Genomic DNA, 17606 nt, shown 5'->3' with positions numbered 1-17606 from the left:
GGCGGTTGGTGCCAGCCCTGCTCTCAAGATCTCCAGTACGCCTTCACAGTCCGGTCTATCCGTCACCACCTCCACGCACCAGCCCTCCGGTGGCAGCCCCCCGTACCAGGCTGTCTCTCCGGCCCATCCTTACAGGGGCTTCCTCCTGTCCAGCGCTGCCGGAGCCTCCCGCCTGTCCGGCGCCTCTGCCGGAGCCTCCCGCCTGTCCGCTGCCGGAGCCTCCCGCCTGTCCGGCGCCTCTGCCGGAGCCTCCCGCCTGTCCGGCGCCTCTGCCGGAGCCTCCCGCCTGTCCGGCGCCGCTGCCGGAGCCTCCCGCCTGTCCGGCGCCGCTGCCGGAGCCTCCCGCCTGTCCGGCGCCGCTGCCGGAGTCTCCCGCCTCTCCGGCGCTACCAGGGCCTTCCTCTTCTCCAGCATTGCCGGAGCTTCCCGCCTGTCCGGCGCCTCTGCCGGAGCCTCCCGCCTGTCCGGCGCCTCTGCCGGAGCCTCCCGCCTGTCCGGCGCCTCTGCCGGAGCCTCCCGCCTGTCCGGCGCCTCTGCCGGAGCCTCCCGCCTGTCCGGCGCCGCTGCCGGAGCCTCCCGCCTGTCCGGCGCCTCTGCCGGAGCCTCCCGCCTGTCCGGCGCCTCTGCCGGAGCCTCCCGCCTGTCCGGCGCCTCTGCCGGAGCCTCCCGCCTGTCCGGCGCCGCTGCCGGAGCCTCCCGCCTGTCCGGCGCTACCAGGGCCTTCCTCTTCTCCAGCATTGCCGGAGCTTCCCGTCTGCCCAGCGGCGCCAGCGCCGTCCGTCTGCCAAGCGCCGCCAGTGCCGCCCGTCTGCCAGGAGCCGCCAGTGCCGCCCGTCTGCCAGGAGCCGCCAGTGCCGCCCGTCTGCCAGGGGCCGCCAGTGCCGCCAGTCAGCCAGGGGCCGCCAGTGCCGCCAGTCAGCCAGGGGCCGCCAGTGCCGCCAGTCAGCCAGGGGCCGCCAGTGCCGCCAGTCAGCCAGGGGCCGCCAGTGCCGCCAGTCAGCCAGGGGCCGCCAGTGCCGCCAGTAAGCCAGGGGCCGCCAGTAAGCCAGGGGCCGCCAGTCCTGCCAGTCAGCCAGGGGTCGCCAGTAAGCCAGGGGCCGCCAGTGCCGTCAGTCAGCCAGGGGCCGCCCGAGCAGCTGCCCCTCTGTCCAGAGCAGCTGTCGCCCCTCTGTCCCAAGCTGCTGCCGCCCCTCTGTCCCGAGCAGCTGTCCCTCTGTCCCGAGCAGCTGCCCCTCTGTCCCGAGCAGCTGCCCCTCTGTCCCGAGCAGCTGCCGCCCCTCTGTCCCGAGCAGCTATCGCCCCTCTGTCCCGAGCTGCTATCGCCCCTCTGTCCCGAGCAGTTGTCCCTCTGTCCCGAGCAGTTGTCCCTCTGTCCCGAGCAGCTGCTTCACCTCTGTCCCGAGCTGCCCCTCTGTCCCGAGCAGCCCCTCTGTCCAGTGGGGTCATTGAGAGGGGTGGCCATGGTGAGTAAGCCAGGGAGGCGGACAATAAGGCGGACTAAGACAATGGTGAAGTGGGGTCCGCGTCCCGCGCCAGAGCCGCCACCGCGGACAGACGCCCACCCAGACCCTCCCCTATAGGTCAAGGTTTTGCGGCCGGAGTCCGCACCTTTGGGGGGGGGTACTGTCACGTTCTGACCTCTATTTCTGTTTTGTATTTATTTAGTATGGTCAGGGCGTGAGTTGGGTGGGCAGTCTATGTTTGTTTTTCTATGTTTTGGGGCATTTCTATGTTTTCGGCCTAGTATGGTTCTCAATCAGAGGCAGGTGTCATTAGTTGTCTCTGATTGAGAATCATACTTAGGTAGCCTGGGTTTCACTGTGTTTGTGGGTGATTGTTCCGGTCACTGTGTTTGGTGTCACAGGATAGGACTGTTTTGCGTTTTCACATTTCTTGTTTTTGTTAGTTTGTTCATGTGTAGTGATTTATTAAAACATGAATAACCACCACGCTGCGCTTTGGTCCGCTTCTCTTCCTCCTACAGACGAACGCCCTTACAGGTGGCTACTTTGTTAACTACATGATTAAATATGTGTTATTTCATAGTGTTGATGTCTTCACTATTATTATTCTACAATGTAGAAAATAGTAAAAATAAAGAAAAACCCTGGAATGAGTCGGTGTGTCCAAACTATTGACTGTATTTTTCACGGGACATAGATAACAATTGACACAAAACAAATAGTGTGTACGAACTGGCGGGAGAGTCTGTAATAGTGGAGAGAGAGAGACATGACTATGGCACCTCTATGCCCCTCCCCTTATTCCGGTCAAATTTTATTTTTGTCACATACACATGGTTAGCAGATGTTAATGCGAGTGTAGCGAAATGGTTGTGCTTCTAGTTCCGACAATGCAGTAATAACCAACAAGTAATCTAACTAACAATTCCACAACTACTGTCTTATAGACACAAGTGTAAGGGGATAAAGAATATGTACATAAAGATATATGAATGAGTGATGGTACAGAGCGGCATAGGCAAGATACAGTAGATGGTATTGAGTACAGTATATACATATGAGATGAGTATGTAAACAAAGTGGCATAGTTAAAGTGGCTAGTGATACATGCATTACATAAAGATGCAGTAGATGATATAGAGTATAGTATATACGTAGACACATGAGATGAATAATGTAGGGTACATTTTACATGATGCTTGACAAACGTTCCTCACACATAAGCAGTAACCTCGTAAACGTTGTCAGGATGTAGCAGAGGTCATTTCCCACTTAAAACTGAAATCCTTACGGGTATTTCCCTTTCCGTTCAGTAAACCTCCCCTCTTTAGTAAACAGACTACCCAAATAAGACACGTGACAGCGAGGCAGAACGGCGCATACCAAACTAACACTGGGTACATGAGACATACAGTATTGGCCAACACGGGTATGGTGAATTTGGTGAATGCAGATTGGCGCATCATAGCATTTTGGCCCGAGGCAGGTGAACACTTTAGGGCCCTAAACACTGTCCACTAACCTTTTGGCGATGCAGGGGCACACGCTTCCCCGCATGGGCCTTTTAATTCATTTAAGAATTGATTCATGTTTTCTGATCAGCTACCAGCAACAGATAGATTGTTGGATTCTAGTGATGTTATTGTCTGCATCATTCCAATCCCCCATATATATATATATTTCTTATTTTACTAATTGTCCCCTACCAACCATCCACTAATTGGGGTACACTAATGGACAACAACACTTAGACTACACACGCACGCACGCACGCACACGCACACACACACACACACGCACACGCACACGCACACGCACACGTACACGCACACGCACACACACACACACACACACACCTTCAACAGTTGTTCCATCCCTGAGCCCAACTCAAGAGAGGATATGTGAATGCATATACAGTTGTAGCTGTTTGAGAAGGCATGCTAAATAGAGTAGGAATGGCAAGGCCTACATGGGGAGCAGGCCCTACATGGGGAGGAGGCCCTACATGGGGAGCAGGCCCTACATGGGGAGGAGGCCCTACATGGGGAGCAGGCCCTACATGTGGAGCAGGCCCTACATGGGGCTTTGTTGAAGCAGGCAAGGGAGCATTCTCTCCCATCGATGCACAGTGGAAGCAGGCAAGGGAGCATTCTCTCCCAACGATGCACAGTGGAAGCAGGCAAGGGAGCATTCTCTCCCAACGATGCACAGTGGAAGCAGGCAAGGGAGCATTCTCTCCCAACGATGCACAGTGGAAGCAGGCAAGGGAGCTTTCTCTCCCAATGATGCACAGTGGACACTGGGGTTGTCTCCAGACCCCCCCCCAATAGTGACAACTTTCGTGCCACCCAGGATTTTCTTTTTTCGGTGTAGTCATTTTCTCTCCGAGCCCAGGGAAATGATCAGAGCGGTGTAGTCATTTTCTCTCTGAGCCCAGGGAAATGATCAGAGCGGTGTAGTCATTTTCTCTCCGAGCCCAGGGAAATGATCAGAGCGGTGTAGTCATTTTCTCTCCGAGCCCAGGGAAATGGTCAGAGCGGTGTAATCATTTTCTCTCCGAGCCCAGGGAAATGGTCAGAGCGGTGTAATCATTTTCTCTCCGAGCCCAGGGAAATGGTCAGAGCGGTGTAATCATTTTCTCTCCGAGCCCAGGGAAATGGGCAGAGCGCGGTGTAGTCATTTTCTCTCCGAGCCCAGGGAAATGGGCAGAGCGCGGTGTAGTCATTTTCTCTCCGAGCCCAGGGAAATGGTCAGAGCATACCCTCTCCTCTCCAAGCCCCAGAGAGAACTCGGTCATAATCAATTCAGTGTCAGTCAATGTTGTGATGAAAACCTCACATACCCCCCCATCATAGGGAAGACACTCCTGTAGAGCTCTCCACAGGACTGGGTCAGACTGGTTAACTTGACCTAACCCTTATAAATCCAAATCAAATATTACAGGAGGAGACGTATCATGTTATTCACTTCCCACAGAGATGAGAAGTGTTTTTTCCCCACTTTTAATGGAAACCCAAAGTAGTCATACATAACTGAGCTAGTCGCTTTCCATAGCCCCCCTTCACACCGCAGCGTACACGGTCATTGTGCTGGCACGGAACAGATGCAGATCCTTTTTTTGCACCTGTGACTCAATCATTCAAACTTTTGTTTTGTTGCTATTTTTTATATAGGGACATAATTAAAACTGAGGTGTCACAAGTTTAAACTGAGGGGGCACAAGTTTAAACTGAGGGGTTACAAGTTTAAACTGAGGGGTTACAAGTTTAAACTGAGGGGTCACAAGTTTAAACTGAGGGGTTACAAGTTTAAACTGAGGGGTCACAAGTTTAAACTGAGGGGTTACAAGTTTAAACTGAGGGGTCACAAGTTTAAACTGAGGGGTCACAAGTTTAAACTGAGGGGTTACAAGTTTAAACTGAGGGGTCACAAGTTTAAACTGAGGGGGCACAAGTTTAAACTGAGGGGGCTAAGCCTCCTCTAGCCCCATCGTGGAGCTGGGTACACGAATATCCATCCTGTTGCTAAGTCACTTTATCCCTACCTATATGTACATAGCTACCTCCATTTCCTCGTACCCCTCCCTGCACATCGACTCGGTGCTGGTACTCCCTGTACCTGCCATGTTGTTTTTTACTTGTTATTCTATATTCACTCCTTGTTTTACTATTTCAATAGGTTTTACAATTATCTTTAACTCTGTATTGTTGGAAAAAAGGACCCATAAGGAAGCATTTCACTGTTAGTCTACACCTGTTGCTTATGAGGCATGTGACCAAAAAAATGTTGATTTAATCGATTGAGCTCCTCACCTTCCTCCAGACTAACAGTAGCTATGGGACTGCTGAGCTCCAGTCCCTCGTCTTTGTTAGAGTTGACGGCCCTGGCAGTACACTGCACCCTGGATCCGGCCTGGAGAGACAGACGCATTATCAGTCAGTACAGTCAACTCCATCACATCAGTACAGTCAACTCAATCACATCAGTACAGTCAACTCCATCACATCAGTACAGTCAACTCCATCACATCAGTACAGTCAACTCCATCACATCAGTACAGTCAACTCCATCACATCAGTACAGTCAACTCAATCACATCAGTACAGTCAACTCAATCACATCAGTACAGTCAACTCAATCACATCAATACAGTCAACTCAATCACATCAGTACAGTCAACTCAATCACATCAGTACAGTCAACTCAATCACATCAGTACAGTCAACTCAATCACATCAGTACAGTCAACTCAATCACATCAATACAGTCAACTCAATCACATCAATACAGTCAACTCAATCACATCAGTACAGTCAACTCCATCACATCAGTACAGTCAACTCAATCCCATCAGTACAGTCAACTCCCGCACATCAGTACAGTCAAATCAATCACATCAGTACAGTCAACTCAATCACATCATTACAGTCAACTCATTCACATCAGTACTGTTAACTCCATCACATCAGTACAGTCAACTCAATCACATCAGTACAGTCAACTCCATCACATCAGTACAGTCACCTCTATCACATCAGTACAGTCAACTCTATCACATCAGTACAGTCAACTCCATCACATCAGTACAGTCAACTCCATCACATCAATACAGTCAACTCAATCCCATCAGTACAGTCAACTCCATCACATCAGTACAGTCAACTCAATCACATCAGTACAGTCAACTCAATCACATCAGTACAGTCAACTCAATCCCATCGGTACAGTCAACTCCATCCCATCAGTACAGTCAACTCAATTCCATCAATACAGTCAACTCCATCACATCAGTACAGTCAACTCAATCCCATCAATACAGTCAACTCAATTCCATCAATACAGTCAACTCCATCACATCAGTACAGTCAACTCAATCACATCAGTACAGTCAACTCAATCCCATCAATACAGTCAACTCCATCACATCAGTACAGTCAACTCAATCCCATCAATACAGTCAACTCCATCACATCAGTACAGTCAACTCAATCCCATCAATACAGTCAACTCAATTCCATCAATACAGTCAACTCCATCACATCAGTACAGTCAACTCAATTCCATCAATACAGTCAACTCCATCACATCAGTACAGTCAACTCAATCCCATCAATACAGTCAACTCCATCACATCAGTACAGTCAACTCCATCACATCAGTACAGTCAACTCCATCACATCAGTACAGTCAACTCCATCACATCAGTACAGTCAACTCCATCCCATCAGTACAGTCAACTCAATCACATCAGTACAGTCAACTCAATCACATCAGTACAGTCAACTCCATTCCATCAGTACAGTCAACTCCATCACATCAATACAGTCAACTCCATCACATCAGTACAGTCAACTCAATCACATCAGTACAGTCAACTCCATCACATCAGTACAGTCAACTCCATCATATCAATACAGTCAACTCCATCACATCAGTACAGTCAACTCAATCACATCAGTACAGTCAACTCAATCACATCAGTACAGTCAACTCCATCACATCAGTACAGTCAACTCCATCACATCAGTACAGTCAACTCAATCACATCAATACAGTCAACTCCATCACATCAGTACAGTCAACTCCATCACATCAGTACAGTCAACTCCATCACATCAGTACAGTCAACTCCATCACATCAGTACAGTCAACTCCATCACATCAGTACAGTCAACTCCATCACATCTAGGCTTGGGCGGTATACCGTATATAACGTATACTGGGGTATTTGGAAATAGCCACGGGACGGTGTTTCAATACCGTTAACTACGTTTTTTTCTACACATTTAATGAAATATTTGCAGCTACTTTTGAATGAAATAACCTACAGTCAACTTGTGCAATACTTTAGGAGATGAAGCAGATTGCATTCTTCATTTCACCGGTGACATTACGAAGCTCACCGTAGTCCTCCAGAACCGTTGAGCCAGTCACGTGTTTGTTAGTAATTAGCCCGACTGGAGAAAACGGGGAACGGGTGAGTTCAGCTGTGTATTGACAGGCCTTTTGTAATGAAATTCAAGTTCATTTTTTTTTTGGTTTGCTTCAATAGAGTAATCAGGGACGTGCAACTGCAGTTTTCCTTTATGGAAAAGACATTAGTGCCACACGTTCAGCAGATAATAGCTTCATTTCCATCAGACGACAACAGAAAGTGCCATGTTATTTGGCTGGCAGCCACACAAGTAATGAGCTTACAATGAAAAAAGCAAAAACTATCCGCGGCCGTCATATTTCTGTTTATCATAGAAAGAATATTGCCAGCTACATTTCCTAATGTTTTTCACAAGATAATCTGGCATTTTACCAGGGGGAAAAGTAGGCTGGCTGCACTGAGAAAAGTACATAAGAAAAGTAGCTAGACATCCGTCAGAGCGCTGTCCACTGACGTAATGCCCGTTCCGGAACTTTCATGCAAGTGCAGAGGTGCAACTGAAGCACAACACGAGTCTGACGCCGAGCAGAAATTACACAGCATTTTTAGATCTGCGTTTACAAAACGCAGCATTATTTTCTATATTTTCTTTCTTTTGTTAACGTGACTCCTAAATGTGACTTGATATTTATCTAAATAAGTGGCTGAATTAAGGTGATGGGGGATATTGTGTTAGCTTTCTGCCGTGTTTGAAAAGGCAAAGCCCTTTGGATGAGTTATTTGCGCAGCTGCTACTGCCATCTTGATATCCTTGTGTTTTTTTTCTCCTCTCCGTTCTCGGCCAGTCTGCTCCTCCCCCCTCTTCTCATTAGCAGAGCAGGCAGGCCCGTTGCCCTCGCGACTCCAGACTCCACACAGACACAGAGTGTACACATGCTGCTTCAGAGCCACTGCTGTTCTTCCTCCAGACTCCACACAGACACAGGGTGTACACACGCTGTTCCAGAGCCAGTGCTGTCCATTTGCACAATGTCTCCCGTTCACATTCGTTTGCAAATGTCCAAACTCACCAAAAATGACCTTCGGTAGCTTCTACCTATATATATGTATACATTTATGAGCTGGATTGCCTGTCTTTGCAAAACAAATAAAATTGGTTTGCACTCTTTCGAATATTTAACTAGCAGCCTAGTGCTACTACTTGTGCTAATTTAATTGGCATCCTGGTAATAGACGCCCAAATGGTATTTTTGCGTTTTTTTTGTGTGTTCAAAACCGGTAATACCGTAAATCCCGGGATGAGAAAAGGATTGTATGACGATATGAAAATGTGGATACTGCTCAACCCTAATCACATCATTATAGTCAACTCAAGCATTCCCATTTTTCCTTCAGGTTCAGGAACACATCCGTACATTTGAAAAGGCACGTAGGCTGGGTTTCAACCCAAGTCACGTTAAAGAGAAGCACACTGAGATTCAACCCAAGTCACGTTAAAGAGCAGCACACTGGGTTTCAACCCAAGTCACGTTAAAGAGCAGCACACTGAGATTCAACCCAAGTCACGTTAAAGAGCAGCACACTGAGATTCAACCCAAGTCACGTTAAAGAGAAGCACACTAGACAGCTGGGATTCAACCCAAGTCACATTAAAGAGCAGCACACTGAGATTCAACCCAAGTCACGTTAAAGAGCAGCACACTAAGATTCAACCCAAGTCACGTTAAAGAGAAGCACACTGGGATTCAACCCAAGTCACGTTAAAGAGCAGTACACTGAGATTCAACCCAAGTCACGTTAAAGAGCAGCACACTAAGATTCAACCCAAGTCACGTTAAAGAGAAGCACACTGGGATTCAACCCAAGTCACGTTAAAGAGCAGCACACTGAGATTCAACCCAAGGCACGTTAAAGAGAAGCACACTGAGATTCAACCCAAGTCACGTTAAAAAGAAGCACACTAGACAGCTGGGATTCAACCCAAGTCACATTAAAGAGAAGCACACTAGACAGCTGGGATTCAACCCAAGTCACGTTAAAGAGAAGCACACTAGACAGCTGGGATTCAACCCAAGTCACATTAAAGAGCAGCACACTGAGATTCAACCCAAGTCACGTTAAAGAGCAGCACACTGAGATTCAACCCAAGTCACGTTAAAGAGCAGCACACTGAGATTCAACCCAAGGCACGTTAAAGAGAAGCACACTGAGATTCAACCCAAGTCACGTTAAAAAGAAGCACACTAGACAGCTGGGATTCAACCCAAGTCACATTAAAGAGAAGCACACTAGACAGCTGGGATTCAACCCAAGTCACGTTAAAGAGAAGCACACTAGACAGCTGGGTTTCAACCCAAGTCACGTTAAAGAGCAGCACACTGAGATTCAACCCAAGTCACGTTAAAGAGCAGCACACTGGGATTCAACCCAAGTCACGTTAAAGAGCAGCACACTGAGATTCAACCCAAGTCACGTTAAAGAGCAGCACACTGAGATTCAACCCAAGGCATGTTGAAGAGCAGCACACTGAGATTCAACCCAAGGCATGTTGAAGAGCAGCACACTGAGATTCAACCCAAGGCATGTTGAAGAGCAGCACACTGAGATTCAACCCAAGTCACGTTAAAGAGCAGCACACTGAGATTCAACCCAAGGCACGTTAAAGAGCAGCACACTGGGATTCAACCCAAGTCACGTTAAAGAGCAGCACACTGGGATTCAACCCAAGTCACGTTAAAGAGCAGCACACTGAGATTCAACCCAAGTCACGTTAAAGAGAAGCACACTGAGATTCAACCCAAGTCACGTTAAAGAGCAGTACACTGGGATTCAACCCAAGTCACGTTAAAGAGCAGCACACTGAGATTCAACCCAAGTCACGTTAAAGAGCAGCACACTGAGATTCAACCCAAGTCACGTTAAAGAGCAGCACACTGAGATTCAACCCAAGTCACGTTAAAGAGCAGTACACTGAGATTCAACCCAAGTCACGTTAAAGAGCAGCACACTGAGATTCAACCCAAGTCACGTTAAAGAGCAGCACACTGAGATTCAACCCAAGGCACGTTAAAGAGAAGCACACTGAGATTCAACCCAAGTCACGTTAAAAAGAAGCACACTAGACAGCTGGGATTCAACCCAAGTCACATTAAAGAGAAGCACACTGAGATTCAACCCAAGTCACGTTAAAGAGAAGCACACTAGACAGCTGGGTTTCAACCCAAGTCACGTTAAAGAGCAGCACACTGGGATTCAACCCAAGTCACGTTAAAGAGCAGCACACTGGGATTCAACCCAAGTCACGTTAAAGAGCAGCACACTGGGATTCAACCCAAGTCACGTTAAAGAGCAGCACACTGAGATTCAACCCAAGTCACGTTAAAGAGCAGCACACTGAGATTCAACCCAAGTCACGTTAAAGAGCAGCACACTGAGATTCAACCCAAGTCACGTTAAAGAGCAGCACACTAGACAGCTGGGATTCAACCCAAGTCACGTTAAAGAGCAGCACACTGGGATTCAACCCAAGTCACGTTAAAGAGCAGCACACTGAGATTCAACCCAAGTCACGTTAAAGAGCAGCACACTGAGATTCAACCCAAGTCACGTTAAAGAGCAGCACACTGAGATTCAACCCAAGGCACGTTAAAGAGCAGCACACTGGGATTCAACCCAAGTCACGTTAAAGAGCAGCACACTGGGATTCAACCCAAGTCACGTTAAAGATAAGCACACTAGACAGCTTGGATTCAACCCAAGTCACGTTAAAGAGCAGCACACTGAGATTCAACCCAAGTCACGTTAAAGATAAGCACACTAGACAGCTTGGATTCAACCCAAGTCACGTTAAAGAGCAGCACACTGGGATTCAACCCAAGTCACGTTAAAAAGCAGCACACTGAGATTCAACCCAAGTAACGTTAAAGAGCAGCACACTGGGATTCAACCCAAGTCAAGTTAAAGAGCAGCACACTGAGATTCAACCCAAGTCACGTTAAAGAGCAGCACACTGAGATTCAACCCAAGTCACGTTAAAGAGCAGCACACTGAGATTCAACCCAAGTCACGTTAAAGAGCAGCACACTGAGATTCAACCCAAGTCACGTTAAAGAGCAGCACACTGAGATTCAACCCAAGTCACGTTAAAGAGAAGCACACTAGACAGCTGGGATTCAACCCAAGTCACGTTAAAGAGCAGCACACTGAGATTCAACCCAAGTCACGTTAAAGAGCAGCACACTGAGATTCAACCCAAGTCACGTTAAAGAGCAGCACACTGAGATTCAACCCAAGTCACGTTAAAGAGCAGCACACTGAGATTCAACCCAAGTCACGTTAAAGAGCAGCACACTGAGATTCAACCCAAGTCACGTTAAAGAGCAGCACACTGAGATTCAACCCAAGTCACGTTAAAGAGCAGCACACTGAGATTCAAACCAAGTCACGTTAAAGAGCAGCACACTGAGATTCAACCCAAGGCACGTTAAAGAGCAGCACACTGGGATTCAACCCAAGTCACGTTAAAGAGCAGCACACTGGGATTCAACCCAAGTCACGTTAAAGATAAGCACACTAGACAGCTTGGATTCAACCCAAGTCACGTTAAAGAGCAGCACACTGAGATTCAACCCAAGTCACGTTAAAGAGAAGCACACTAGACAGCTGGGATTCAACCCAAGTCACGTTAAAGAGCAGCACACTGGGATTCAACCCAAGTCACGTTAAAGAGCAGCACACTGGGATTCAACCCAAGTCACGTTAAAGAGCAGCACACTGAGATTCAACCCAAGGCATGTTGAAGAGCAGCACACTGAGATTCAACCCAAGTCACGTTAAAGAGCAGCACACTGGGATTCAACCCAAGTCACGTTAAAGAGCAGCACACTGAGATTCAACCCAAGTAACGTTAAAGAGCAGCACACTGGGATTCAACCCAAGTCAAGTTAAAGAGCAGCACACTGAGATTCAACCCAAGTCACGTTAAAGAGCAGCACACTGAGATTCAACCCAAGTCACGTTAAAGAGCAGCACACTGAGATTCAACCCAAGTCACGTTAAAGAGCAGCACACTGAGATTCAACCCAAGTCACGTTAAAGAGCAGCACACTGAGATTCAACCCAAGTCACGTTAAAGAGAAGCACACTAGACAGCTGGGATTCAACCCAAGTCACGTTAAAGAGTAGCACACTGAGATTCAACCCAAGTCACGTTAAAGAGCAGCACACTGAGATTCAACCCAAGTCACGTTAAAGAGCAGCACACTGAGATTCAACCCAAGTCACGTTAAAGAGCAGCACACTGAGATTCAAACCAAGTCACGTTAAAGAGCAGCACACTGAGATTCAACCCAAGGCACGTTAAAGAGCAGCACACTGGGATTCAACCCAAGTCACGTTAAAGAGCAGCACACTGAGATTCAACCCAAGTCACGTTAAAGAGCAGCACACTGAGATTCAACCCAAGTCGCGTTAAAGAGCAGCACACTGAGATTCAACCCAAGTCACGTTAAAGAGCAGCACACTGAGATTCAACCCAAGTCACGTTAAAGAGCAGCACACTGAGATTCAACCCAAGTCGCGTTAAAGAGCAGCACACTGAGATTCAACCCAAGTCACGTTAAAGAGCAGTACACTGAGATTCAACCCAAGTCACGTTAAAAAGAAGCACACTAGACAGCTGGGATTCAACCCAAGTCACATTAAAGAGAAGCACACTAGACAGCTGGGATTCAACCCAAGTCACGTTAAAGAGAAGCACACTAGACAGCTGGGATTCAACCCAAGTCACATTAAAGAGAAGCACACTAGACAGCTGGGTTTCAACCCAAGTCACGTTAAAGAGAAACACACTGAGATTCAACCCAAGTCACGTTAAAGAGCAGCACACTGAGATTCAACCCAAGTCACGTTAAAGAGCAGCACACTGAGATTCAACCCAAGTCACGTTAAAGAGCAGCACACTGAGATTCAACCTAAGGCATGTTGAAGAGCAGCACACTGAGATTCAACCCAAGTCACGTTAAAGAGCAGCACACTGAGATTCAACCCAAGTCACGTTAAAGAGCAGCACACTGAGATTCAACCCAAGTCACGTTAAAGAGCAGCACACTGAGATTCAACCCAAGTCACGTTAAAGAGCAGCACACTGAGATTCAACCCAAGTCACGTTAAAGAGCAGCACACTAGACAGCTGGGATTCAACCCAAGTCACGTTAAAGAGAAGCACACTAGACAGCTGGGATTCAACCCAAGTCACGTTAAAGAGCAGCACACTGAGATTCAACCCAAGTCACGTTAAAGAGCAGCACACTGAGATTCAACCCAAGTCACGTTAAAGAGCAGCACACTGAGATTCAACCCAAGTCACGTTAAAGAGCAGCACACTGGGATTCAACCCAAGTCACGTTAAAGAGCAGCACACTGGGATTCAACCCAAGTCACGTTAAAGAGAAGCACACTAGACAGCTGGGATTCAACCCAAGTCACGTTAAAGAGCAGCACACTGGGATTCAACCCAAGTCACGTTAAAGAGCAGCACACTGAGATTCAACCCAAGTCACGTTAAAGAGAAGCACACTGGGATTCAACCCAAGTCACGTTAAAGAGCAGCACACTGGGATTCAACCCAAGTCACGTTAAAGAGCAGCACACTGAGATTCAACCCAAGTCACGTTAAAGAGAAGCACACTAGACAGCTGGGATTCAACCCAAGTCACGTTAAAGAGCAGCACACTGGGATTCAACCCAAGTCACGTTAAAGAGAAGCACACTGGGATTCAACCCAAGTCACGTTAAAGAGCAGCACACTAGACAGTTTGGATTCAACCCAAGTCACGTTAAAGAGCAGCACACTGAGATTCAACCCAAGTCACGTTAAAGAGAAGCACACTAGACAGCTGGGATTCAACCCAAGTCGCGTTAAAGAGCAGCACACTGGGATTCAACCCAAGTCACGTTAAAGAGAAGCACACTAGACAGCTGGGATTCAACCCAAGTCACGTTAAAGAGCAGCACACTGGGATTCAACCCAAGTCACGTTAAAGAGCAGCACACTGGGATTCAACCCAAGTCACGTTAAAGAGCAGCACACTGAGATTCAACCCAAGTCACGTTAAAGAGAAGCACACTAGACAGCTGGGATTCAACCCAAGTCACGTTAAAGAGCAGCACACTGAGATTCAACCCAAGTCACGTTAAAGAGCAGCACACTGGGATTCAACCCAAGTCACGTTAAAGAGCAGCACACTGAGATTCAACTCAAGTCACATTAAAGAGAAGCACACTAGACAGCTGGGATTCAACCCAAGTCACGTTAAAGAGCAGCACACTGAGATTCAACTCAAGTCACATTAAAGAGAAGCACACTAGACAGCTGGGATTCAACCCAAGTCACGTTAAAGAGCAGCACACTGAGATTCAACCCAAGTAACGTTAAAGAGCAGCACACTGGGATTCAACCCAAGTCAAGTTAAAGAGCAGCACACTGAGATTCAACCCAAGTCACGTTAAAGAGCAGCACACTGAGATTCAACCCAAGTCACGTTAAAGAGCAGCACACTGAGATTCAACCCAAGTCACGTTAAAGAGCAGCACACTGAGATTCAACCCAAGTCACGTTAAAGAGAAGCACACTGAGATTCAACCCAAGTCACGTTAAAGAGAAGCACACTGAGATTCAACCCAAGTCACGTTAAAGAGAAGCACACTGGGATTCAACCCAAGTCACGTTAAAGAGCAGCACACTGGGATTCAACCCAAGTCACGTTAAAGAGAAGCACACTGAGATTCAACCCAAGTCACGTTAAAGAGCAGCACACTAGACAGCTGGGATTCAACCCAAGTCACGTTAAAGAGAAGCACACTAGACAGCTGGGTTTCAACCCAAGTCACGTTAAAGAGCAGCACACTAGACAGCCGACACCATTTAAATGTAATTAGCGCTAGAGCAGTCATCCACAGTGTTACCATGAATATGATATCCACAAACGGCAGGAAAACCTTTATAGAGGAACTTAATTTCAAAATAAAACGTGGCCATCGGTAGATTAGCATTAGGATCACTTTACAGGTCAATTGGACACAAGGTCCCAACCTAAATTTAACTTCAGTTTTTAACCCAACCCCTCCGAACGACACACACACACATTCAGGTTTTGGAGAGGTGCGGGGGGGCTACCGCACTGGGTGCCTGGGGAGCTGTTGTTGTGGGCGGGGTTAAGTGCCTTTGTGAAAGGGTACAAAGGCAGGCAATGGCATCTAGTAGAGCTGGGACGCTAAACCGAAAATTATCGACACTGACCATTTATTGAGGACATTTTACTGATAACGATAATAGCAATAACCAGCCTTTACTTGACACAATGTAAAGTTTGAAATGAATTAAGTCTGCTAACATGGGCTATTGATAATGGGACAATTGAAAGTGTGCTTCTACACCTGCATTGCTGGCTGTTTGGGGTTTTAGGCTGGGTTTCTTTACAGCACTTTGTGGCATCAGCTGATGTAAGAAGGGCTTTATAAATAAATTTGATTGAAATTTGATTGTAAGTAGTTGTAGGTTTTTTTTTATGGTGCACATTAATGTCATAAACTTCAAAGTAAATGTATTTTTATGATGAGAATTCAGTGAATTGATCATGGTATGGATTTTTGGATATATCACCCAGCACTAGCATTGCCAGTCAGCTCACTTCCCACCATATTTTTTCCCCCCCTTCGGACCCAGGATTCGAACTGGCAACCCTCCTGCTGCTGGGTCGCCGCTCTAACCGCTAGGATACCTGCCTCCCTAATAGTGTAAATAGGACGGAGAGAACTTTAACGTCGGTATTTTACAAAACAAGAATGTTGGAGATTTATGGAAACGATGACGTCTCTGATTTCCTTTTATATATGGGTTTTAGATAGGCTAATGGTTTCGTTTTAGGATAATGGCTAATGCCCACTAACACCTGGGTGTTTGTTTGTTCTTAATTCTCTCTCGGAATGCACACTGACCGTGGTATATTTAGTTCAGTGTTGGATATCTCTATAGGGCTACTTAGGGACTGTCAATGAATAACACAATGCATATGGGATTTTTTTTTTTTACATTTCAATAGTTCAGAATTTCAATGACTTAAAAGCCTTAAACCAATTATACATTGTAAAATATACAATATACAAATATTGAAAAACGTTCATATTTTTTTTGTTTGTTCATGTACATTGTGCAATTTATTGACGGTCCCTAACTAGCCCCATATATATCCAGCAGCGAACTAACTTTGCCATGGTCGCACACAGGCGGAAGCTAATTGCTAGATGGGCGAGTGACTGTAACTGTGTATCTTTTTTTGCCAGTGTGTACAAAAGTTTCCTACGTGCGAAAACACACACAAGGAGACACCCACATCAAAGCACGCCTCCAAATCGCAAATCTCGTCTCTCCAGTCACATTTCTTAATCAGGAGGAAAACTGAGGTGAAATCAGTCAATTCATCCTCCCTTTAAATAGCACATTGTCGGCTGTCTAATGCACTGCTCTATACTATAACCCACCTGAGATAAAACAAAACAAAAAAAAACAACAACAAAAGAACTGAGATTGAATCTTGCCTCAGTCAGTATAGTTCAGTGATAAGATTAGCTGAAGGACATTCATTTGTTGGTTCCCCACCTGGAAGTAGACAGAGTCCAGGGTGATCATCTTGGAGGAGGTGAAGAAGGTATCAAAGTCCACCTCTTTCATGGGTGCAGTGACCCCATCCGGACCAGCAGGGGCACTGACGAGCCAGTGGTAGCGTGTCAGCGTGTTGTCGATGTGCTCGCTGACACAGATAGAGCCTGTTTTGTCGTAGTCAGGGTACTTAGGGTTACAGGCCTGGATGGGTTGGGGGAGGGGGAGGTGGAGGGAGAGGGGAATGGAGGGAGGTAGGGAGAGAGAGATGAGGAATGAAGGGGGAGATGTAGGAGAGAGGAAGTGAGGGAGAGAAAATAAATGCGTGAATCACAAAGAACACAAATCAACTGTCAGCTTGCATGTTCCTAAATTGACAATAATATATGCAAAATGCACCCATGCTTATACCCAGATTTATACAGTGCCTTTGGGAAGTATTCAGACCCTTGACTTTCTCCACGTTTTGTTATATTACAGCCTTCATCAATCTACACACAATACCCCACAATGACATCACAATACCCCATAATGACATCACAATACCCCACAATGACAAAGCAATACCCCATAATGACATCACAATACCCCATAATGACATCACAATACC

At 46.9% G+C, this 17606-nt stretch overlaps 1 protein-coding gene across 1 annotated transcript in view; it reads right to left on the bottom strand.

Annotated features, from left to right (window-relative positions):
* The window catches only part of frem2a (FRAS1 related extracellular matrix 2a), a 209295-nt gene that overhangs the window by 32771 nt on the left and 158918 nt on the right, over positions 1-17606 (bottom strand). Inside the window, exons 15-16 of the mRNA XM_036967727.1 lie at positions 16997-17200; positions 5276-5375 (exon numbers count right to left, since the gene is read on the bottom strand). Coding sequence (XP_036823622.1) covers positions 5276-5375; positions 16997-17200 — 304 coding nt within the window. The remainder of the gene's footprint in view (positions 1-5275; positions 5376-16996; positions 17201-17606) is intronic.

The sequence above is a fragment of the Oncorhynchus mykiss genome, chromosome Y (assembly GCF_013265735.2).
Source record: "Oncorhynchus mykiss isolate Arlee chromosome Y, USDA_OmykA_1.1, whole genome shotgun sequence".
Taxonomy (NCBI): domain Eukaryota; kingdom Metazoa; phylum Chordata; class Actinopteri; order Salmoniformes; family Salmonidae; genus Oncorhynchus; species Oncorhynchus mykiss.
This window is presented reverse-complemented; position numbering and strand designations above follow the sequence as displayed.